The sequence below is a fragment of the Opisthocomus hoazin genome, chromosome 3 (genome assembly GCF_030867145.1).
Source record: "Opisthocomus hoazin isolate bOpiHoa1 chromosome 3, bOpiHoa1.hap1, whole genome shotgun sequence".
Lineage (NCBI taxonomy): Eukaryota > Metazoa > Chordata > Aves > Opisthocomiformes > Opisthocomidae > Opisthocomus > Opisthocomus hoazin.
In genome coordinates, this window is record NC_134416.1 from 22,000,224 (window position 1) to 22,026,409 (window position 26,186).

Sequence of the window (26,186 nt, forward strand, 5' to 3'; positions counted from 1 at the left end):
TAACCAACTCCATCTAGTTTTGAATTTGCTTCCTGTGGAAAATTGACAAGGGAAGAGCAGTACCTCCTCTCTGCCTAGTTCTTCAATACAGAGTTGGAACGTGTTCAGCCTAAGCACACCACCTGGGAGCTTGTGAATGCTATTGGTTTTCTAGAACAAACATGACCATTGACTACTCTGTCAGCTGCTGTAGCTGAGGAAATGCAGTGCTGTGTCTACACAGCACCCAAATAAGTTTCTCTACAGGCTTGTCATATCTACCTGAAGGCTACCAGCCTAGTCCTCATGGGGGCCAAATTTACTTCTGTGTGGTCCAAGCTTCACTCTCAACTTAATGACTAACCTGACACTCGGGTTGCCTCCATCAGGCATGGACATCTGGCAAATCTGCTTGTACAGACCCCCACTGAAGCTTTGCTCAGAACTGCCTTTTGCTTAATGTTAGGACCTGTGCAACAGTTCTTCTGCAAACCTTGTGATACTGTGAATATAGCCTTATATGCAATTTAAAGTTTCCTACGTCTTATGTCTGAGGCCATTAAATCTTCCAGACTATTCCCAACTATCTAAGCCTTACATTTCTTCATTCTTAGAGGGTACCACTTTCTGTACCTTTCGATTTATTTATTTATTTATTTATTTTTAAAGTGCAGAAACCTCCATTTACATGCTGTTCAACATTTCAGAACTTTCAGAACTTTGGTATTTATGAAACACTAGCTGGTGTGTCCGCTGCTATATAAACTAGAGATATAAGGCATGTTCTTCACTGTTACAGATTTACAGTCACAGTTAAATATTTATTTGTTTGGCATTTCCTTTACATGCTGGTTCCTTGTTGTACAATAAAAATGTGAGAGTAAACGATAGTTTAACATGTAGTCATTAGTTTAGTGGTGTCTGATATAGCAAGGAAAATAACTATATAATCTTTGCAGTTGTTTATGTTAATATTGCTGTATGGATCATCTAGCTTCAGAGTCTAGATTTGATATCTATCATTTGTAAAATAAGTTGACTTTGATCTTCACGAAGTGAAAAGAAAGGCTTGAGGTCCTTCTCTAACTGTATTTTTTTTCTGTTCCTCAATCTTTTCTACCTTTTTAGGAATTGTTCAGTAAAATACGAAATGGCAAAGTGAAATATCATGCATCATACATAAAATCTTCTTGTATGTCATTGTACTTTGTGTCTTGAGTGTTCTGGATCTTCACCTCTTTAGCTTTAGTGCTTCCAATAATGTTTTGTCTTCAGCGGTTTGGGTGGATCTGGATTTGGAACTGTGTTTTTGTTGGAACGTTTCTGTGTTGGATCCCTGCAGTTTTCAGTGCTTGGAAAAGTTATAACTTACAATAGAACACAAAGTAAACACGCCTTCAAAGGGGAAAAAATGAAACCTCTGTTTATTCACCTGCACGCTAGAGAAGAATCTTATACATGGCAGCTAGCTGAAATATTCTAGATATTAAAAGGCTTGGAAAGTAATGAATTTGTTTAAATGCGTGGGACGTTGTTCCAGTAGGATTTGTGTCCCAGATGTTGATTTGCAGCAGCAATATGTTGGATGAAGTTTGCTGTTGAATGTGCCATCAGATAGTGGCCCACAAAATACACATATGGGGAAAATGCATTCCTTGAATTTCTGTGCAATTTTGTAATTAAGAAATAGACTGTTATAGCCTGTGTATCTCTGTTTGACTGTAGCACAGGAGCCTGAAATGGAAAGGTCTGAGACCGGTGTCCAAGTGGCTTTTAAGCACACAAGAGGTGAAAATACACAGCTTTGTGGACTCTCACTGACCAGACCTCCCCACCAGCGTGATGTTATGAGGAAAGTAAAGGTGTATTTGTATTTTAGTTTGGTTTTGCTTCACAGCTTCCGCAGTAACTCTACTGTATTAGAAGTGGAACTACCAGCTTCTGTTTGAGGGTCTGCTCATGTTTCCGAATGTGATTTATTTTCAGTGAAAGGCAAATAAACTTCCCACGCTAAGTAAGCTGGGGAATGGGGGGATTGTCACGTACTGTCTCCCTTGCCTCCCTCTTCCTACATACAAGGCCTAGAAGGAGCTCGTGGGCCTTGTACGTAGGTGAAAGATAGGAGATATAAGTGAAAAGGACATAAAGCCTTAGCTGAGGAACGTGATTTTCAAAAGCCTGTTTGGGAGGAGACAGGAATTGGTTTTGAAAATTCCCGATTCCCACTGTAGATGGTTTAAGGCTGGCTCTGTGCAGGTGCACAGCTCCCAATGATGAGCTGCTAGGCTGCTCAGCACCCGCACCCTTTTCCACTTTTGCTGTCTGCGACTGGTGGGTGACAGAGCAGTGGTCTGGTGGAAAGGGGTCTGTAGACATCCCTTCGTTGAAACCAGCCCGCTGTGCTGCTAAGGCACGAGAGCCCCACCATTGCATGAAGGGCATGCCGGAGAGAGCCAGACAGTGGGGAAGGTCCTAGGGGCAGAGCAGACTGGGAATCTGGTCTCTATCCTGTCGAGTGGTGTCCCTCAGGGGTCAGTACTGGGCCCAGCCTTGTTTAACTTCTTCATTAACAACCTGGATGAAGAGTTAGAATGTACCCTCAGCACGTTTGCTGATGGCACCAAACTGGGAGGAGTGGTGGATACACCAGAAGGCTGTGCTGCCATTCAGCGTGACCTGGATAGGCTGGAAAGTTGGGCAGAGAGGAACCTGATGAAGTTCAACAAAGGCAAATGCAGGGTCCTGCACCATGCATCAGTACAGGCTTGGGGTGGACCTGCTGGAGAGCAGCTCTGCAGAGAGGGACCTGGGTGTCCTGGTGGATGACAGGTTGACCATGAGCCAGCAGTGTGCCCTGGCTGCCAAGAAGGCCAATGGTATCCTGGGGTACATTAGGAGGAGTGTGGCCAGCAGGTCGAGGGAGGTTCTCCTTCCCCTCTACACTGCCCTGGTGAGGCCTCATCTGGAGTACTGTGTCCAGTTCTGGGCTCCCCAATTCAAGAAAGATGAAGAGCTACTGGAGAGTGTCCAGCGGAGGGCTACAAGGATGGTGAGCGGACTGCAACATCTCTCCTACGAGGAGAGGCTGAGGGAGCTGGGCTTGTTCAGCCTGAAGAAGAGAAGGCTGAGAGGGGACCTAATATATACTTACAAATATCTGAAGGGTGAGTGTCAGGAGGATGGGGCCAAACTTCTTCAGTAGTGCCCAGCGACAGGACAAGGGGCAATGGGCACAAACTGAAGCACAGGAAGTTCCATCTGAACATGAGGAAGAATTTCTTCCCTCTGAGGGTGATGGAGCCCTGGAACAGGCTGCCCAGGGAGGTTGTGGAGTCTCCTTCTCTGGAGATATTCAAGACCCGCCTGGACAAGGTCCTGTGCAGCCTGCTGTAGGTGACCCTGCTTCGGCGGGAGGGTTGGACTAGATGACCCACAGAGGTCCCTTCCAACCCCTACTATTCTGTGATTCTGTGGTTCTGTGATTCTGTGAATGACTTATGCAGTTTTCATCAGATGTGATTTGTACTGTTGCCGAAGGTAATGACTTGTGATGCTTTGCCTACATGTCTGAATGCTAGAGTTTGGGGAACAACCCAGAATCTCAGATGTGATTATTTTCTTGTTTTAAAGTAGTGGCTTTGGGGAATTTCTACGTTTTACGCTATAGACCTGTAAAAAGCTGAAAGTGTAATTAATGTAATTTCTAAATAAGAGAAACTGGAAGACAAGTTACCCTTCAAAAGTACTCCATATTAAAAATCCTCTTGTGTTTTATGTTTGGAGTTTTTAGAGGTTACTATACATGAAGCTACTGGCATTTAATAAAATTATCTGGGGCTTAGAAAGTGTTGTGAATCATAAAACTACCTGATGGAAGTAGGTAGAAAAGAGCTGACAAATGAGAGTATTTTAAGCATAAAATTATGATATTGAAAATATAATTAAGAACTCCAAAAGAAATGAAGACATGGCTCCATGATAAGCAAAGGTGTTCATTTATGAGCAGAAATTTGAGGAGATTTATACCAAACTCATTGAAGTGAAATGCCACCCTACAGTTAGTCTATCTTAAGAGGAAGAGTGGGGAATGTGGGTTTTCTGAGTTGTCAACAACTTTTGAGAAAATGATCCTGAGTGGTTAAGGCCCAATGTCCTGAGAAAGACAAAACTGGGTGACCTCCTGCGTAACTCCAAAAAATGGCTACTTCCTACCCAGACCAGCATGGTACTTGGAAAACGGTGTCTTTGTGGTCAAAAAAACTTACATAACACATGAATGTTTCAGGAGAGTAATATCTAGGAAAAGTGGCTAAGTTATATCACTTCTGCATTCGGCACTGATACAATCACTTTTCCATTGTTGAACTCTTTTTTCGGTGTCCATAAGCCTGTTGATAAATTGTAAGGGATTGATCAAAGGACTGGATACTTTGCCTTGCGGTGAGACATTCTGGAATCTTGCTCTGTTTATCTTACCCATGAGGAGGCTAAGACTTGACCTGATCAGAGTGTCTGCATTGGGGAAAAAAACATTGAAAAACTGTTAGCAATCTGGCAGACAAAGATATAAAAAGGTCCAGTGGTTGCTATTTGAAGTTCAAAATTCCATTGCAGATTTTCAACAGTGAGAGTGATTAGGCCCTATGATATCTTAACAAAGGTTGTGGTGGTTTCCTTACCACTGACAATTTAAAAATCAAGATTGAATGGTTTCTTAAATGATATGTTCTAGTAAAGCACAAGTTCTGTGGCTTCTTTGTACAGAGGATTGGGCTAATTGTTCATAAAAATCCCCTTTGACCTTAAATCTCTTAATTCTTTTCAAGACAATGACTAGAGTCAATCTAGTCAATTTTTTTCCTTTTTTATAATCTTGTTGTTGAAGTTTTCTGTCCAAAATTCACTTTTGCTTTTACACAGCTTTAAGAAAAATAGATATTTTTCTTGGCCAGCTGCTGTTCATGGTCCAACAGATGGTTTTTAACTATAATGACCTTGCAGTCTTACAGTGTTAGTACATTGGTATACTATCTAACACTGACGTATCTGTAAGGCTGTATTCGTTGTTCCATTCTTTGGTACCCTGAAGATATATGTCAAGCATGAACGTATTTTAGCTGGTTTTGTTAAGGGTTTTATTCCATATGTATGGGATATCTTTATAGCATTAGTTGAATTCAGTATTATGAAATCTGCTCTGTGGTGGCTTGACCCTGACTGGATGCCAGGTGCCCACCAAAGCCACTCTATCACTCCCCCGCCTAAGCTGGGTAGGGGACAGAAAATATAATGAAAGGCTTTGTGGGATGAGATGCGGTCAGGGAGATCACTCAGCAATTACCGTCACAGGCAAAACAGACTCAACTTGGGGAACATTAATTTGTTACCAATCCAATCAGAGAAAGGTAATGAGAAATAAAACTGAATCTTAAAAACACCTTCCCCACTCCGCTACCTTTTTCCTGGGCTCAGCTTTACTCCCGATTTTCTCCACCTGGGGTTGTGGTCAGTCCATCACATGTTGTCTCTGTCCCTCCTTCCTCCTCAGAGGGAGGACTCCTCACATTCTGCCCCTGGTCCAGCATGGGCTCCCTCCCACAGAAGGCAGTCCTCCACAAACATCTCCAACATGGGTCCTTCCCTCAGGTTGCAGTTTGTCATGAACTGCTCCAGCGTGGGTCCTTTCCACAGTGTGCAGTCCTTCAGGAACAGACTGCTCCAGTGTGGGTCTCCCATGGGGTCACAAGTCCTGCCAGCAAACCTGCTCCAGTTTGGGCTCCTCTCTCCACTGGTCCACAGGTCCTGCCAGGAGCCTGCTCCAGTGTGGGCTTTCCACAGGGTCATAGCCTGTTTCAGGGCATCCATCTGCTCTGGTGTGGGGTCCTCCATGGGCTGCAGGTGGATATCTGCTCCACCATGGACCTCCATGGGCTGCGGGGAACAGCCTGCCTCACCATGGTCTTCACCACAGGCTGCAGAGAAACCTCTGCTCTGATGCCTGGAGCACCTCCTTCCTCTGCTTCTTTGCTGAGCTTAGTGTCTGCAGAGCTATTTCTCTCACATTGTCTAACTCCTCTCTCTGGCTGCCGTCATGCAGTTTCTTTTTTTGCCCCCTTCTTAAATATGGTATCCCAGAGGCATTGCCACCATCACTGATGGGCTCAGCCTTGACCAGCAGCGGGTCTGTCTTTGAGCCATCTGGCATTGGCTCCACTGGACATAGGGGAAGCGTCTAGCAACTTCTCACAGAAGCCACCCCTGTAGCCTTCCCCTGACACCAAAAACTTGCCATGCAAACCCAATACAACTCTTTCAGCAGTAAGTGCAGCTTGTAGTGGTCTTTTAGTTGTTTCCCTCTTCTGAGCCCTGTCTGCATACCTCATGTTTGCAGTGATAAGTATCTTTGAGACATTCCTGCTAGACCTGAACTAAAATCCAATGACCAGCATTTATGCGTTTGCAATCCCACTTAGGGCAAGAGTGCCGTTAAGCTGGCCACTGTACCAGTAAGCCCAGTTTCTGACTTCAGAGAGTTCGAAAAACAAAAGACTGACAAATAGTGACACAATGACAAGGCAGCGAGTGATATTAGGAACACAATGATAATCTTAGCCTGGCCCTCTAAAGAAATTATATTTAGGTAATGACTTTTTCTACTGCTTATTTTTCTTCCAGACCCTCCTCTTTCTCCCTTTGGTTTTCGATTGATTTGTCCAGTTCAGCCTGGATTTTACAGAAGTGTAAAAATACCAGGTTCTTGTGATGAGCTGAAGCACCATGTTCAAAAGAGGTTTGTGACACCTAACAAGTGGGTATACAAGAAAGACACAAATTAGTAGCAGTTGTTGTGGTATGGGCTGCAAGACAGTAAGATCATAGGAAATCAAATGCTCTTAGTTCTCTTGCTTGCAGAACAACTTGTATTCTTGTGGGGAACAGGCTAGACTAATTTTGTACTGTTGATTCTCTTGTGATTTCAAATAGTCATAACAATTCACTTAAAACCACTTCAGCAGTATGGCTTAAATATATTTGATCCAGACAAGAGTTAAAGTAATTAGCTGACATTTGATTTTACTTGATATGGATCCAAACCATGAAACTATGAGCACCCTTAGAGTTCAGAAGTGTTTCATTCAGTGTTTGGGTACTAGTCTGTGTGCTCAAGTAACTTTTTCAAACTTGGCAAATTTAATCCCAGATTTAAAACAAAAAAGCAACGTAGGGAATAAAGTCTGTAAATGCTTATTCTTTAAATATAGAGATGCTCCAAAGTATAGTTGTAGAAGCAACAAGCAGAAGGAATAGAAAGTGGGTTATCTGTGTAAAGGTGTGTGTTTGTATTTATGTGCGGTGTTCACACCCGCGTACCTACTTATGTGGCTGTACAAAACATTACTCCCGCTGCAAGGACCTTACAATCTGAACAGACAGCCAGGGCAATCATGCGCTTGGAGACCCAGAGGATGGTGCTAACTTAGAGCATGTGTGCATTTTCAGTTTTATGATGTGACGACAGCAGTGCTCTGACACTGGTTAACATCTGTGGGCCTTGTGGAAGGAGCGCATTTCCATGAGGGACTTGGCTGAAGGAAACCTGCTTGCCTGGCGCACAGAGCTGAGAAGGGTGTTCCCACCAGCGTTCAAAATAGAGATGAGTGGCGTGATGTTTTGCATTGCGTGTGGTGCAGCTGGTAACTAGGAATGTGATTGACGATGTTTTGTAAGCTTGTTATTTTTTCTTGCAGTCTAATACAGAAGGAAAAAGAAGAGGTTATGAAGAAATTCAAAAGGAAGTGTATAGATGTTTCTGCTGAATTCAGAGGCATTCACTTCCTCCTTCAAAGAACAATTAGATGAGAATTGTAAAAGCTTTATGTGATAAGAATACATTGCATTTGCTGTGTTAAGAAACTAATATGGAAAGGGAAGATTCTGGGGCAGGAGGGATTTTGTAGGATTTAATTATAGCCTGTGTCCGTAGGGGCAAAGAGAGAAAATTAGGTTGGTATCTTCAAGAGGGCATGCCTATGTGACACCCAAACCAGTTCTACAGTATTTGATTTGTTAAAGTGTACGTTCAGTGTCCAAGTAATTTAATAGTAGAGCATATAATGATTTTCCCTGCTTTGGGAGAAGTTGAACTGACAGAAAGGTCACAGAAGTCAGTATGCTTCCCATGAAGCTTGGAAAAGAGTATAAGCAACAACAAAACTGAAGAACACTGACTGTGATATACACTTCACAATAGCTTACTGTATGCAAAATACCTGAAATTATTCAGTTTGATGCTTACGCAGCACAATGGGAAGTTCTCAGATTCTTTCATAAAGTTTACTTGCTGTATTGCAGCATACAAATCATGTTATCTCCCCTTACCATTGTATAATTCTTCAGCAATTTTTTTTTTTTTTTGCCTAATGTGGTAAAGAAAGCAAAGAAAAATATCTGATGCATTTTTAGGTTTTTATTATAGCTTAGTAACTAGGAGAGCAAGAGGGGAAGTCATCACTATGTGACCATTGACTATGTGACCATCTTGAACTGTTATCCAAATTCAATATATGAGTCTAATAATCGTTAATTTAAGTAACAATACATGTGTCATATTTATAATACCTCACATCTGAGGATTTCGGAACAGTTTACAAGTTTTGACGAACTGAATCTCTTAGCATTTCTATAAGAGGGAAAAAATACAGCCGTAGATATTACAAATCATTATTTAATGTTCCTCAGGAGATAAAGAAGAAGGAGAGTCTAGATGTCGTGGTTTGGGGAACCTACACACAAGTTAAAATTTTGGGATAAATATATACAACTTACAAAATTACTATACTATTGAACTCTTTCATACATCTTGTGTTGTCCTTAAGCTATGAAAGATGTGCCGTCCATCTCCTAAACAAAGGATATCACAGAGTAATGGAAGATCAGTTTATGCTGTTAGCTCCTTTTCATGTGAGAGTATGTTAGGACAGAGGTATGGCTGAAGCCCAGAAAAGTCAGCATGATTTAATATGTCTGCAGAGCAAAGGGTTCAATAAAGACATCTTACCAGAAATAGAAAAAAGAGATACTTGAGGAGAGTAACATGTGGATTGTCACAGATAAAGGAAAGTTGGACAGTAGAGTCAAACTGAGACACATTTTTTAGCCAAGAAGTCTGAATTTTAATGGGGGTCAATGAGGGAAGGTGGACATGAGACCTATATGGACACTACAAATGTATCTGCTCCAGAGTGCAATCCCAGCTCCCCAAACCAGACTATTGAGAATAGTAACCTTTAGCTATACCCATGCTGTTCAGCAATTGGACTGGCAGTAAGTCATGATCATATATATCCTTTCTCTTCAAAGTTTCTGAAATAGTGCAAGAATTGTACAGCATGCTTGGATTGTGGTTTTTTATGACAACTGCTACATGTTGGGTGGTGTGAGTGTAAGGGATACCCCTAATGAAAGGGGTAGCCATGTGGAAGGGGTGAGTCCTGCTCTAGAGCACTAGAAAAGGGTACGAGGACTGTGTGGCAGAATGGTGCAGTCTTGCTCATGTTGCCTACCTGGAGGATTCCTTGGAGCAGACTCTCCACAGGGGCATATATGGGTTATGTGTTGGAAGGAGTTAGTTCACTCCAGAGGAGAGCATAGGGCTGGAGTGACAGCTACACAGGGTGGACAGTCAAGGATGAAGCCTGGAGTGAACTGGGTTGTTAGATCTCAGTATTGCGTAGCTGCTCAAGGGAGATATAGGGAAAAAGTAAATACTTGATCTGGGGAAGAAACAGCATGCTATATAAGAGATCTCGACTTCAGCTGTTTCAAACTCCAAAACCCTATTTGAGTGGTGAATAAATTCAGGCATCTTGCATCTTTACTTTCACTTTGTTCCTTTTAATTCTTTTGTTAAAGTATAGGCTTCTCTGAGGAATCTTGAAGAAGGTGGAGGTACAGATTTACTGAGAGTGAGATGCAAGGAGACTAAAAGGGGATTCAGAAGTCTACAGGATTGCCCACCATGTGTTAAGCAACAATTGCTTTGGAGTCCATGGTCACATATTATTTGATGTGGTTAGGGTGACAGGCAATCCCTGCCAACAGTGAGATGAGGGATGCATCCAGGCCTAGCTCATCATCTGTTTGTTTATCTTCTTGTATGTCTTTGAAGATGTGGATTGTGAATGAGAATAGTTGCAAGATGAACTGTAGGAACAGTTACATCTGAGGTCTTATGGGCAACAGGAGATGGGAACCGATTTAGGAGTATAAAGCTGTTTGTCTGGTAGGGTGTGTCATTACAAAGGGGTCAACAGAAAGCCAAAGAGTTGTACATATATCGTAGAGGCTAAGGATGCTATTCCCATCAAGAGCATCTTACCAGGTGAGCCTGGTGCCAGAGGACTCCAACAGTGCAAAAATGTCCCACTAACTGAGCTGTTTCATCAGATTGCTTGGCTTCTCATCCTGCCTGACACCCACTAAGATTATTTTGTACAAGATTGGAGTTGAATGCTGTTGTGCTGAACTTGGGTGAGGCATGTGTGGAAGACAGGAGCAGAGGGGGAGTGGGAATATGGTGTGCAGATGTGTGAAGGTGAGAGTAAATCTTATCAACTACTGGTTCCAGGGGGTGGTAGGCTTTTCCTTTTTTCTTTTCCCAGCTCTGCTGGTGTAGTCATCCATTGAACAACTTCAATTACCCATTCGTAGAATATATAAGTACCACAGTACCATGTTAGGGTGTGAATACTTTTAAATATTTAAAATTATAATGATTAAACATAGTCCTTGCCCTTTTGGCCAGTTGGCCTCAGTGGCCTCTATTAAAAAGCTCTTGAGACCCCAAAGACACTTTCCTTGTGTTGCATAATATTTTTCTTTTGTTTCCAGTAAACCAGCTTCGAACTGGCAAATTTCTGTGAAGTCCTGTAGCCAATTTAATATTTAAAACAGACCTCTTAAGTTACGCTGGTTTCAGGAACGTCTTGAGCCATCTTCCCTCTGCTAACCTGCTGTGCTGACTCAGCGCCTGAGAAGGAGTTGAAAGCCCATGGGGACAGGGGAGTGTTCTGCGACTGCAGAAAGGCAGCATCATAAAGCTCATAAGGGCAAAGAGTGCTGCAGCTAAGGTTTGTGTTGCAGTATCAGTCAAGTAATTTAAAAAAACAAAGAAAAAAGAAAGAAGAAAAAAGAAAATAGAAAATAGAATTGATTGAAGGCACAGCAGCTGGTGACCTAAAATGGTAATCTGCACTAAATGCCCTCCTTTGGTAAAGTCTGTGCATGTTGTTTTCAACCCATTTTAGGTAGAAACTTGTAGGAAAAGACCCTTAGAAGTTAAAACTGCTACTCTTTTTTGAAATAAATATCTTGACATTCACATTAGAAAGACCAAGAAGAAACTGCAAGATGGCTGTTCTAGTACCCGGAGAGCTACAGGGCAGCATGCTTTGCTAGTGCTGTACCTGCATCATTACTCTTAATATTGATCTCTTCACAAGCCTGAAGTGGCGCTGGTGTGGTTGCTGGGTTTCCATGGATATGTCATTCTGGTGCATATATCAGGGTGCTGATGTTCTTACAGTTTGCTGCTGTTGTGTGCTTATGTGCTCAGCTTCAAATAAGAATTCAGCCCCTGGGTTTTACTTATGTTATACTGGTGCACTTTGTATAGCTTGGTCTCTGCTTGCCTGGACCTTTATTTTAAATGTGTGCAAATTCATTAAATTGCCCTATATAGAATTAGAAATACAGAGATTGCTTTTCTTTTTATTCACTTGCCAGTGCAGATGTATGAGTGTGACTGCATTTTCAGAACCTTCCTTTCAAAACTACTTGTAATCATGCAGTAGATAAATAACACTTTAGAGGGAAGAGGACCTCCAGCCAAAATAATTTCCCAATTATCTTAAAGTGTAATTTATCTTCTTATTTTGCAGCTAGCTATGGACCAAATCCAATTTGCAAAGGCTGTTTATCTTGTTCAAAGGATAATGGGTGCATCAGATGCCAACACAAGTTATTCTTCTTCCTACGAAGAGAAGGGATGAGACAATATGGTGAATGCTTGCATTCCTGCCCATCGGGGTACTACGGGCTCCGAACGCCAGATATGAACAGATGTTCAAGTGAGTTTTTTTCAGCCCTTACATTCAGTTTTGCAGCAAGGCCATAATTCATGCTCAGTTTTTGAGATGATATGTTGTGGAACATGGTGATATTTTCACAGATGTCTCAAGATCATCTTAAAACTTCTTTGCTAAAGAACATCTGAGCTTATTCCAAGATAAGTAACATTCAGCAGATTGAATAGTCGATGTGTGAGCCTAGTTTTTACTCTTGTTGTTATTGTTATTGTTATTATTGCTTTAGTTAGAAGGGAAATTTAGGAAAGAATGATGATTTAAGCAGATGTTCTTGGTTTTAACAAACAAATTCCCACTATATGAAAATAAAAAGGATTAAGCATTAATTTAACAGTGCCTGATGTAGGTACTAGTCAGTATATGCACTGATATATGGGTGGCCTTCTTGTCGTGCTTTTTGTTCTCACACAAATTTCAGGTGACCAGACACCTCACACCAGACATGCTTTAATATGTAAGTGTTGCTTTTTTAATAAAACAGATGTACTATTAAAGACAAACAAACAACCTTTCACTTTTAGTACTGCATTTTATTTGGAAATTTACAACCTGCTAATGTGCAACAAGATTCCCTGTTTGCATGTTTGTGCCTAGAAGCACAACTGTTAAAGTCAATGAGTGCTCTGGTATCTCCACACATTATTCCACCGCTGTCTGGAAGTTGTGCCGATTTGTATCGATTTTTCCATATGCTCATATGTGGAGTATTACCCATATGGATTATTAATCATTACTATTACCTCTAATTTGTATTTATGGGGGGGTTTGTGTGTGTGTCATAGTCTAACCAGAATTAGGTCACCAAACCTAAGAACTAAGAAAGTGAGAAACAGCTTTTCTTGGCTTCCTGGAATAATCAAGTGTCTGTTAAATGCACGGTGCTCTCCCGCTCAGTACTGTGGCATATCACCGGGACATGCAGCGTTGTGAGAAAGCGGGTGCTGGCTTTCACATCACACATAATCTTGAGACCCACGTGAGGTCACTCACGGGCTGGTGAGGAGCACTCATGGCCGTGCTGGGACCTGTCCCAGCCGGTGTAGTGACGTCCCACCTCCTTCTCCCCATTCCCGGCACGAGCTCTGTGGATACAGTATTCTTCACGTTGTGTTCCCAACTGCTGTGTAATATTACTAAGTGCTGCCTAAGCTATACCAGGTGGCTAGATTTTGATGAAAAATTAAATTAGACCAGTATATGGTTTATGTATCCCTTCTGTAAAGTAATTTAGGGTCTTGGCCTGATTTTTCATAACATTTGTGAGTTCGGCAACTCGTTTACTTTAAACTTTTCAAAACTGGGCTGTAAAAACTTGCCTGTGTAAACATGTTTTTGAATAGTTACAGCTCCGGGAAACATATTAATTTTTCTAGATTAGCCTGTACTTTGCTTGTGAGATACAAAAAGGAGTCCACACTGACAATATTTCTTTACGTTCCTAAAAAGAAAAAAATCTTTATTTTCAGAAGGTGGATGATCAATTCAATACCTTTTTTGTTTCGTTTTTACTACTTACAGAAAGTGGTCTTTTCCCTGAATTACAGGACGGGTTTTGAAAAGCATAAAAGCAATTTGTGTCCAACCCATGTTGGCGTGTGTAGAGCGCTGGATATTTAACTCGCCCTCATGCCTCTGACAGACTCCCCCTGTTAGAATAATGATGCAGTTGCATTTACCAACCAGTCCTGGTTCCCCTCCAATGATTTCTGCATTGTATATTTTTACTTTAGTGTAACTGCCAAGTGGTGTATTTATAAATCACATCTTCACTTTTTTCTTGGTTTGGTAATCTTGAATGGCCCATAAGTTGCACTGTGGACAGACAGACATTTTGTGGGTTGAAGCTGAGTTAAAATAAACATTCCTATAAAATAGAAAGGGTTTTTTCCTAGTTGATGTTAGATACTTTTAGGTATGCTTGGTTACAGACAGCATCGGTCAGATAGTATTATCTCAACAAAAATAATAAAAATTCTGGCTGTGTTAAAATCCTGGGAGTTACAGGGCTTGAATTACATAAATTGAAATTGTTTCTGCCCTATTAATGTCCTTATAGGCACAAAAGCTGTTTAACATTTTATTACTGGAACACTCGCCCATTTCTGTTAAAGAAGCTATATTACATATTTTTATGGAAAATGTTGACATGATTTTAAAAGCCAAACATAGTTAGTGCCAAATGTAACACAATAAATACAACAGCCAAGTGCAGCAGCTCTAAAATGATGGAAATTTTGAATTTCAAGACAAATTGTTCTACATGTAAGCAGTATGTGTGTCTTGAACTTGCTAAGTGGTTCTAGACTGTTTTTCTGGTAACAATGAATCATGTAGTTTTGAGACTGCTTGTCTCTAGAAGTCGATGTAGTTTCCTGCTGGAGATGATTTTCACCTTGAACACTGCAGTGTGAGAATGCAGTATATTTGGAAACAAAATTAGAAAGTGTTGAGTCTTTTCTGTAGAAGAATGCCCAAGAGAAGACCTACACTTTGTTAATTTTCCAAGAAATTTTAATAATTAATGACTTTGAATCAAACTGCTCCAACAAGAAATAATGTCATGAGAAAAAAATAAAACTGAATTAAAGAGTAAAATGAAATCGGTCGCCAGGGTAGTTGGTTTAACATTGGTCTGGTTAACGGATCAAGCCTATCTTGAACCTTTCAACTTATTATGTGTCCATAGCAACTGCTACGATTTTAGGGGGAGGAAGCACTCAGAATTGAGAAATTACAACTCTCTTCAGTTTTGATTGGCTACTCCATTTGTCTAAGTTCACCTTCTTTCTCACTGGAGGGCCTGATATTGCTAAAATTGTGATTTCCCCTTCCGTGCACCTTCAGTAAAAACAAGATAAAGAGAAGCTTTTAAACATATTGAGCATTTATTAAACACCTGTAGTTAATTCACTGTATTAAGAAAGGTAAAGATTTTTTTTAACTTTGTTAAAAAATAGCAAGACATCATTAATATTTTATGGCTTCGACTATTTCTTATGTAGTATAGCAGAGCATATGACCTTCTGAGACTATTGTAGTCAGTGCAATTCTAACAGTCTGCCAGGGGATTCAATTACACAAGGGGCAGCGTTATTTGCTTTGAATAAAATAATTTTTCTGACTTTTTAGAAATACCTTTTCATTACTTTTGTGTTTGTTTCCTTCAAATATGGCTTTATCTTTTAAAAATAAACTTAATATAGCATTTGGGATTTTGAAAATGATGCTAGATGGCCAGAAACTGAGGTTTACCTATCATTATTTTACAGGTATTTATTTTTTTTCCTTACCTCTTCCACTCTCTTTTCCTTCCTCAAATGGATTTTTTTTTTTTAATTTTTTTTTATTTTTCGCGTTACTTTGCGTTTTGATGGAAGAATTTTGTTTCATCCATCTGGCAACAAAAATCATCATAGTGCTTTGAATTAAGATTTATTAAATCTGTAGTCAATTTAGATTTAACAAGGCAATTGTGTATTTGTAAATTACTAATTGAGAGCTATGTGGTTTGGCATTTATTTAAAAGATCTCAACTAATAATGAATCAAGATTAGAACATACTGGAAATGTATCGTTAAGTGTTTATTGCATAAATTTATTGAAAAAATATCCTCGCTATTGTATTTTATAATTAACATGTTGTATTCCAAGCATGGATCTCCATGAAATGGTAGACCTGTGGTAAACTTCGGGAACTGTTACGGTCAAGTGGCTGTGTGTATCATTCTCTAGCACTCACGTTCAGCCCCTGCTGAAGCTGTAGCTTAAAAATCTTTGTGTAATAACAACAATAATAATAATAATAACAATCAACAACAACAACCTGCAACTACCTATGTCACATCTGCTTAAGACGTTCAATAGTTAGCGATTCCCTTGTAAGCTAAAGCCCTTTTGCTTATGATTTTCCTTCTTTCCTTACTGTCTCCTCAAAGTCTTTCCTGAACATTTTGGTCTCTCTTTTCTTTCCATTGGTTGTCCAACTGATACTCCATCCCCTACAAGAACTGCTCACATGATAGCTGTCTTCAGCTCCTTGCCTCTGTCTCCTGCTCTTGTTAGCACTAACAGTCTTTGTCCCTCATGCACCCTTGTGCCCTCAAGGTGAGTTATGAAATGTGTAGTCTATCTCGGTTTTTGAAGTCTCTCCCAGCTCAGGGAATGCAGGAGAGGATTAGCACAGAAGGTGGTGTGGGTCAATGGCAGACTGGTGTGAAAGCAGACATGTCAGGATGGCTGTGTGAAGTTTAGTCTGTAGCACCAACGCTGTTTTACTGAACAGCAGAGGAATGGGAGCAGGAGCTGGAAGGAGTGAGTGATGGGTGTGAGGACAGTCTGGGGACAGGTGAAGTTAGGACGTTGTGGGTGCAAGAGGCAGAGAGATCTAAAGCAAGAAGAGTAGGGAGCTGTGAGTCAGAGCTCAATGTGAAAGAGCAAAGTAGGTGCTTTGGACCCAGCAACAGTTTGTGATACCACAGGATTACCAACCTCACAAGTTACGGGCCCAGAGGCTCCTCTGGAGTGATGCCTTAATGGAAAGACTGATTTTGACCTTTGAAAGGCAAATCCTGACTGTAGAGGATCTGTTTGTCTTCTTAAATACAAGAGGACACCTCAAGCAAGAACCCGATTTCAGTGCAAAGACTACCAAGCCCCTCAAATTAGGAATGCCACGTTTCCTTCCTCAGCTTCAGTCTGCAGTTTTTCTTTGCAAACTATAATCACTATCTCTCTGTCTTGAAGGTGTTCATTACAGTTAGTGTTCCTATGCTGCCGGTTGCTGATTTCCACTCATGCAGAGCTTCTCGTGTTCTCGCTTCCCTTTCCCGTAGTCAGCTGCTCTTCACTGGTGTCTGCGTTTCAAATGGAGCAAACTTGCTGTGAATCGTCATCATTGGTAACACTACTAAGAATTGACCAGCTGTCTTTTCTATTAGGTGTACTACAAAATGTCTTTGTTATGACGGGAGTCATGGATGAATATTCAATCTTATTGATCATATTTAGAAAGGAACAATGTGACAACAGAGAAACTACAGAATATGGATCCTTCATAAAGGCAAAATAAGTTTCATGTAAATTTTTAAAGATTATGCATATCAGTAAAAGTACTTTACAAACAAGTAATCACTTTCTACAGTTGAGATAGATAGGCACCTTTTGACCTTAAAATTCATTGTATTGCCCTTAGTCCGAGAAACTAATACAGTAAACCTTCTTCTTGTTAAGGTATGTTATAATATGAAGCACATGCATCTCACTATGGAACATTTTATGCTTTATTTTGAGCTTTGAATGAATTATATCTCCCTACAATTCAGCTTATTCTGCCTCACCTTGTAAGCTGGTGATAAGTTTTACGATGGGATGACAGTATTTGTTTTGGTAACGTTATGCTTTCTGCAATTATACTGCAGAATGAAGCTGTTAACAGGAGCACATACTCTTTTTTTACAATAACAAGCATACGTGTCTGTGTCTAAATTTAATTCAATGTCTGAACTGGTATTTTGATCTCCTGGGCTTTTGATTTCTTCTCTAAAATGTAAATCTGTCAACTCTTTAATGCTTATTTTAGAAGAAGAATGAGTAGGAGTGGCTTATCATGACTGCCAGGAAGCCAAAGCAGGTCAGGAAAATCTTTTGCTATCACTGTGGTTCATCTGCTTAAAATGTATCTCTAATTTGGGTATTATTTGTAATCCAGGCTTTTTCCTTCCAGAGTTATTTAATGGACCATTTATGTAGTTTTCTATAAATATAGTAAGTTTCATCTATGTCAATCAGGTTTGGTTTTTTATGCTATTTAAGTAAATGGTAGAGAAACATTTGGGTGGTATAAATAAGATTATAAAGCCTAAGTACAAATATTTTATTGCTGGCTAGCTAAATGCGCTTCTTACAGGCCAGACTGATTGCCCTAGCCTTGACTGGAAGATGGTTCATAGCTATTACTTTTTAAAAAAATATAGTGTATGTCCAAAAACACTTAAGAAGAAAACGATTTCTGAAGTGCCCTGGAGTGCTAGAGCTTACTGAAAATTAAGGAAAAGGGGACTTTGGCTCCTAAGTCCTTGCCATTCTGTTTCAGAAAGTAGTCAAAAATGTTTTAAATTTTTGTCTTTGGCTTCTTTTCTGACAATGGCCTTTTTGATGGAGATGTGTTATGATCTTTTTTTTCCTTTTCTTCTCTGCAGAACCAAAGAGTGTGGTCCTTCAGTTCTGTAGGTTTCCTGGCCATTGACTGAGGAGTGGCATAGTATTAGCTCATGGAGTTATGTGTCTTTCTTGAGCATATTCTGTAACTGGTCTCAAACATGGAGGCACTTTTATGTACTATGATCTACCCTTGTGCTGCACTGAAATGTCAGTCATTCAAGTTCTGACTCTCCTGTCAGCCTAAATTAAGAGACTGTACAGTATCAATAGACTTTCCATTGGAGAAGCTATATATTTTGTCCCATAAATCAACATTTCAGAGCTCTGTCGAAGGGATAAATCGTTGTTTTGCTTTGTTATGTGTAAACACTGGAGATACTTGAGCAGAGTGCTTCTGCCGAATTTCAGCCTAGCTTAGCTTCACCACACAAAGTAGTGACTTCTCTTCCACCCTCTCCCCTGAGAGGTGAAATCATGGAGCTGTGAATTTATAACCACTCCTGTGACAGCCTGAGATTGCAAATAGACTTCTAGAAAGTTAACTTTTCTAACTTTTGGACTACTGCTTTTCTTTAGTTCTCACTTTTCAATTTATAAATACATATTTATCATAAAAGATTACTTCTTTCTGGGATTTTAAATGTTAATTTTGCCCATTAAAGAAATTGCAATGGGCTCTGGTTTATCTGGTGAGACAAGAAATAGCCATTCCATGGGACCTTTGCCATGGATTTCAATGAAGTCAAAATGTTGTTCTTTTAGCATTTACATACACCTTTGTGGGAAGTATGATGTAACATTCAAAAAAATGTCATCTGTTTAGAATAGGCTGTGCTAATCAGACATACCAACAGATTTCTCTGGGCCTCCCTGAGTGCTTTTTGTAGTCACACAGAATGGTAGGGGTTGGAAGGCACCTCTGTGGGTCATCTAGTCCAACCCCCATGCCAAATCAGGGTCACCTACAGCAGGTTGCACAGGACCCTGTCCAGGCGGGTCTTGAATATCTCCAGAGAAGGAGACTCCACAACCTCCCTGGGCAGCCTGTTCCAGGGCTCCGTCACCCTCAGAGGGAGGAAGTTCTTCCCCATGTTCAGACGGAACTTCCTATGCTTCAGTTTGTGCCCATTGCCCCTTGTCCTGTCACTGGGCACCACTGAAAAGAGCTTGGCCCCATCCTCCTGACACCCACCCTTCAGATATTTATAGGCATTTATAAGGTCCCCTCTGAGCCTTCTCTTCTCCATGCTAAATACGCCCAGCTCCCTCAGCCTTTCCTCACAGGACAGATGTTCCAGTCCCCTCACCATCCTTGTAGCCCTCCGCTGGACTCTCTCCAGTAGCTCCTCATCTTTCTTGAACTGGGGAGCCCAGAACTGGACACAGTACTGCAGATGGGGCCTCTCTAGGGCAGTGCAGAGGGGAAGGAGAACCTCCCTCGACCTACTGGCCACACTCTTCTGAATGCACCCCAGGATACCACTGGCCTTCTTGGCAGCCAGGGCACACTGCTGGCTCATAGTTAAGCTGTTGTCCACCAGCACTCCCAGGTCCCTCTCCGCAGAGCTGCTCTCCAGCAGGTCCACCCCAAGCCTGTACTGGTGCATAGGGTTGTTCCTCCCCAGGTGCAGGACCCTGCACTTGCCCTTGTTGAACTTCATCAGGTTCCTCTGCACCTAAATTTCCAGCCTATCCAGGTCACGCTGAATGGCAGCACAGCCTTCTGGTGTATCCACCACTCCTCCCAGTTTGGTGTCATCAGCAATCTTGCTGAGGGTACACTCTAACTCTTCATCCAGGTCACTGATGGAGAAGTTGAACAAGACTGGGCCCAGTACTGACCTCTGAGGGACACCACTAGTTCCAGGGCTCCAACTAGACCTTTAGTCCAATGAAGCACCGTTTACTTCTTCACTCTCAGGTTCTGAAGATTAGGTTTCCAACCTTGTCATTGTTGCCCTGCAAGTACGGTGGGCATGCCAAAGGTATGTGATCGCTCTGTGCCGTTCTTCTGCACGACTGAATTTATCAACTCTGTCTCTCCTCAACACCAATCTTATCTTTCCCCATGCCTCCAAAGCTTCTACTTGTAGACTCCCTCTCCTTACTGCGTCTAAAATCTGCCAGGCAGTTACCCTTGTCTATCTGGAAACCTCTACTGGGCTCCATTTTCTGTTTATTTTAAGAGAAAACAAATTAAAGCATTTCTGAAGAATACCATGAGTTATGCAATATCTGTTTCTTTCCTCTAAAAATCTCCTTGGGTTCTCAAATCTTAGCTATGCTTGGATGTTTTGGTCTTGTTTCCTTTGGGGCTTTTTGGTGTTCTGAACTTCTAGGTAATCGTTTAAGTGGAATAAAATGAATACAGTAGCAGCATGGTTTAGCTACTGAGATTATACAGAAAGTGAAACCACTGAACTAGTGAGAAAAGCAATTGGATCTATAGCTAGCAAACTGAAGTAATAAAATTGCTTTTTACAAGAACCTTCTCCAGATTAAAAAAAAAATCTTGTTTTCCGGTTTATTATATCAGTAAGCTAACTAGCTAATTTAAAGGGAATCTAAAAGGATTTAGGAAGGGGTTTTGAAAAGCAGGAAAGATTTTTCATTCTTTCTCCAGAGTTTGGTGGCATAAGATGCTGAGATCAGAAATTTTGAAGTGTTGAAAACTGTGGCATTCAGAAGAAAGCAGTTCTGGTCATTAACTTTAAAAAAGATTTCCTTATGTTTTATAATATTATTTTGTGTAAAGGCTAAACCATTTTTTAAAAAATTCTGGTTTTCTTAATTATTGTTTATTATGTCACACAGCTCTTCTGTAGGTTTCATGCTAGATTATTCATTTATTATACAATTTATTATTTAATAATAGAATGCAAAAAATTTTCAAATTCTGCAATATATTTGCATTAAGACTTATATTTAACAAAGTAAACATAGTTAATGGTGTTGATTAACAATAAGAAATACACAACTTGAGACAGTTTTATTTAGTTCTGAATCAATGTACCTTAATATTAATCAAGTATCAACGTTCTGTAGGATTCCAACTAAAAAAGTGTACCCTTTCTTTCTCTGTGCATGTTGGTATATTAAGCTCTAAAAGCAACAGAATTTAAAGAATTCATTTGTTCTAAATTGCTAACCTCAGTCACAGGTAAAATAGTTTATTAATAGCACTTTTATTTGAAAAATAGAAAATTTGCCCCAGAAACATTTAAATAATATAATAAAATGAAGCTAGGCACCAAAAATAATAAATTCTTTAAAAATGTCTTTATTTTATAACCACACCTGTGACAGTTTGTAATTGGAAATAGACTTCTAGAAAGTTAGCTCTTCTAACTTTTGGAGTACTGCTCTTCTTTAGTTCTTTACTGAAATTTATGTAAATTATAAAAATATCCCTGCAAGACTTAGAGCTGCACCAACATCCTTCATGATTTGAAAGGGAGTGCATGGAGGATGTCAAGAGGGAGTAGATGTCAATCCCAGTTCAGCTACAGTGTAGTCTATTACTGACTTAAATTATCACAGAATCACAGAATCACAGAATCACAGAATAGTAGGGGTTGGAAGGGACCTCTGTGGGTCATCTAGTCCAACCCTCCTGCCGAAGCAGGGTCACCTACAGCAGGCTGCAGAGGACCACGTCCAGGCGGGTCTTGAATATCTCCAGAGAAGGAGACTCCACAACCTCCCTGGGCAGCCTGTTCCAGTGCTCCATCACCCTCAGAGGGAGGAAGTTCTTCCTCATGTCCAGACGGAACTTCCTATGCTTCAGTTTGTGCCCATTGCCCCTTGTCCTGTCACTGGGCACCACTGAAAAGAGCTTGGCCCCATCCTCCTGACACCCACCCTTCAGATATTTATAAGCATTTATAAGGTCCCCTCTCAGCCTTCTCTTCTTCAGGCTGAACAAGCCCAGCTCCCTCAGCCTCTCCTCGTAGGAGAGATGTTGCAGTCCCCTCACCATCCTCGTAGCCCTCCGCTGGACTCTCTCCAGTAGCTCCTCATCTTTCTTGAACTGGGGAGCCCAGAACTGGATGCAGTACTGCAGATGGGGCCTCACTAGGGCAGTGTAGAGGGGAAGGAGAACCTCCCTCGACCTGCTGGCCACACTCCTCCTAATGCACCCCAGGTACATTAATCATAATATCATTATGATTAGTACCCAGTAACCCCAAGGACTGTGCTGAGTATCACTCTTGTGAATTAATATTGTAATTTCAGAATTCTTAAAGTATTCCTCATGTTCTTTCAGTATTTTCCCCTAAATTGAATCTAATACAGATTAAGTAATAGACATTTCATATTTGGAGTAATATACCTTCATATGAAAAAAGTGAAAATAAACTGTCTTGGTGAAAATATCCACCCAACCTTAACCCAGGAGCCCCTGCTAAAGCTTCCAAAACATGATTACCATGACAAGGACTCTACTGTGATACAAAAGACAGTAGAAGGCAAAGCAAAACATATAAATAGGATGGGAATTTTGAAGTGTGATCAAGAAACTGAAAGATGATTGATTCATTCGTGTAATGTTTAAATATGGCGTATGCACATACGTACTGTTAAATAGTGATAATTTTATGGCTGGTATCCCCAGTGTCAGGCGAGGGAGGCTTTCACCTGCTAATTGTGTTTATACGATATCAAAAAGCAATTTGTACCAAAAGTCTGTCATTTAATCCCTCTTCCACCCAAAAAAGTTCAAATGGAGTAAACTTTAAACATGTTACTCCCCAATATGTTTTGAAAGCAATAGTTAAAACATTATTTCAAAAATACGCTTGCGTCACTTGGCTGTGAGGGAGGGTCGCATGATGTTGATTTTTCTTTTCATGTTCTGTTCTGCACGTCATCATTGGATTAAATGATTTGGAAAAACCTTGATGTCTTTTCGAACTGTCTTGTGTGGGTGGGCAAGAAGCAATGTTTTTTTCTGAATTTTTAAACACACTGGATGTTTGATTCAAGCATTGCAATTAATAAAATACTTGCAGCACATGATGAGTGTAACAAACCAGATTTGCAGCTAACTTTCGCAGCACATCTCCAGAGCAGCTCACCTTACCATTTTACCTTGCAGACGCATTAATCTGGGGAATTCATTTTGCAGGGTCATTGTATGGGCGTTGATCTCCTGTTCTTTGAAGATTGGTTCAACCCTCATGAAAAAGAAATTCTCATTCTTGGGAATTTCATATAAACTAAGCTGTGTATAAGAAGCCCAACTGGTCCTGCTTACATGAAGACAAGTTCTAAAAGCCCCTTTGAGAGGTGCTGGACACAGGAGTTGGTAGGACGTAGGTTATGTGTGACTGTCTAAACAGAGCATGCTGAGCTTCCCTTTGGCATTGCAAGACTTCAAACTGATGTTCTCATTCCTTCTAACTAAAGAAAGGTGTACCAGTATTTGAAACCTTGGTTTTTTTTCCTTTTCATGCAAGCTGCCTAATTTATTGTCTAGTGCCACAAGAAATCTGCTCTAAAAAGCCTCATATTTCCCTAATTGCTAGCAAGGAATGATTTACCACCACTCCCCAGTTTAAGTGTTAGGGTATGCCCTAATTTGGCCTGCTGAAGTTCACAAATAAATACTAAAATCTGTTTTATAAAGATTGGCTAAATTTGAAGTATTGATAGGGGGTATTTACCAATACCTATTTCAGAAGTCCTTAAGATTTATGTTTTTTTTTTTCTTTAGAACAGAATGAAGAATAAATGAATGACATAACTGACCAAAAAGATTAATATATTATTGCATGATGTGAATAGAAAATGCTTCCTGCTGTGACTTCAGATAGCTGAAGACAGGATACAGTTAACATAGTTCATATAAATTAAGCACGTTAGCTGAAGGATTAGATTTTTAAAAATTAATTTTAAAGTGTCCATTACAGTTCCAGATATAATGGCTTTTACTTTTTAATCTTTGACCATTTTTACCTGGCATTTTTTTGTAGATATGTATGACTGACTTTCATAAAGCTCTGTGTAAGTATTTCTGCTTTTCAGGTGGCATATCATTGTTGATATTTAGTTCATTTCCAAGTTGCCGTGTTTTAGTGTGGAATACGATGTTTCTGAACAGTCTGCTTCTGAGTCTGTAATCTGTTGCGGATGATATTTCTCTTAACTTTTCAGACAAATCCAATATTTCAAAAGGCAATAGTATTTTTTTTTTGCTATTTATTACAGCTTTATGTCTTTTAGTCATTTAATAATGTTTTGTTTTTTTTTTTTTTTTAACTGCTATAATAATAGAGAGGAGTTATATTCAAAAAAGTTGAGGCTTTTTGCACGGTAGCACATGCACACATGTAGATATGGACCTCAGATATAATATTTGAAAACATTCATTCAACTGTTTATAGGGTCAACTCACGGAAAAAAAAATGTATCCTACTTTCAATAACAAATAACAAACTGAATATAGTATTTGCATTAACATTTTTCCTCCAAAAAGATGTAATTAACTCAAATTTCACTTAACTAGATGTTTTATCTACAGTTGTGATTAAAAAATTAGGATTAAAAGGATGTAGGAAAAAAGTGTTGCAAATAATTGCAGTTAACTGTATTTCTCTTATAGAGCAGATAGATAGATTTCAGGATGACAGTATTCCTTGTTATAGGACTTCTGGTTTTGCTATTTTATTGCTTCATAAGTCCTTTCATTTTTACTCTTACCCTAACTTAGCTGTCTCGTTGTTCCTTGTGATCCTTTTGATTCAGGATGCAGAATAGAAAACTGCGACTCCTGCTTTAGCAGAGACTTTTGTACCAAATGCAAAACTGGCTTCTACTCGCACAGAGGCCGCTGCTTCCGAGGATGCCCCCCTGGATTTGCAGCCTTGGAAGAGCTTATGGAATGTGTGGGTGAGTCTTTTAGCACAAAAGTGCTGCTGAAACAGCTCTTTTGCCAGGTTTCAAATAAGGCATGATTTTTGAGCTGATTCTTAACATTTCCTATCGAGAAATATTTGGTAATGAATTGTGTCTGGATTTCTTTACCCATAGTGGTGATAATAATAATAACAACAACAACAACAACAGCAATCATAATAGTAGTTATAGTGGTTGTTGTTATTATTGTTATTATTATAATTATAGTTATTTATCCTAAACTAAATTTAGTTTATAATTCTGAGCCAACACTGGCAGTTCCCACAATATTTCTAGAGTCTCACAATTTGATGTTTTATCTTGAAGCCTGGGAATCATGTCAGAACAGTCTCTTTCTTTCAAGAGTATTCCTTGCATTTCATGATGGGTAGGACCTGGAAATGTGAACTCTTGAGCTTTGCAAATCCAGGTGGCAACCAGATAGGATTTATTTATTAAAGAGAGAAAAAATTAAATTGATCTCGTGATTTTAGGAGGGTTTTTGAATATTTGCAACTGACATTATTTCTACATACAGATTGATAGTCTGATGGTTTTATGCTCAGGTTGATGCTGGCTCAACTATTCTTTCAGATTCTGTAAAGAGATTTTAATTTTGTTTCTAAGTTTTTGCCTGTTAACAGTAAAACTTTCAAGTGGTGCTTTCTAATAGTGTATTCCAATTAAAAAAAATGAAAACAAAGAAAAAAAACCCGAAGGAAAACAAAACGCAGAACAATTGCTCACTCATGTTTTCTTTTGCTTTATCAGAAGGCTGTGAAGTGGGTCAGTGGAGTGAGTGGGGAACTTGCAGCAGAAATAACAAAACATGTGGATTTAAATGGGGCCTGGAAACGAGAACAAGACAAATTGTGAAGAAGCCAGCAAAAGACACGATACCGTGCCCAACCATTGCAGAATCCAGACGGTGTAAGATGGCCATGAGGCATTGTTCAGGAGGTAAGCGTAGTCCATGCCACAAAAATCTTTATGAGCTTTCCTTAA

The 26,186-nt window shown here is 40.0% G+C and overlaps 1 protein-coding gene across 4 annotated transcripts in view; it reads left to right on the forward strand.

The window, feature by feature from the left end:
* Positions 1 to 26,186, forward strand: part of RSPO2 (R-spondin 2) — a 119,344-nt gene that overhangs the window by 47,318 nt on the left and 45,840 nt on the right. The window contains exons 1-4 of one of the 4 annotated variants that reach the window (XM_075415687.1): positions 11,048 to 11,108; positions 11,919 to 12,107; positions 25,032 to 25,175; positions 25,953 to 26,141. In XM_075415687.1, the coding sequence (XP_075271802.1) occupies positions 12,026 to 12,107; positions 25,032 to 25,175; positions 25,953 to 26,141 (415 nt within the window). In that variant the 5' untranslated portion in view covers positions 11,048 to 11,108; positions 11,919 to 12,025. Of the gene's footprint in view, positions 1 to 11,047; positions 11,109 to 11,918; positions 12,108 to 25,031; positions 25,176 to 25,952; positions 26,142 to 26,186 lie in introns of those variants that run through there. The other 3 variants (XM_075415684.1, XM_075415683.1, XM_075415685.1) reach the window with 3 other exon arrangements.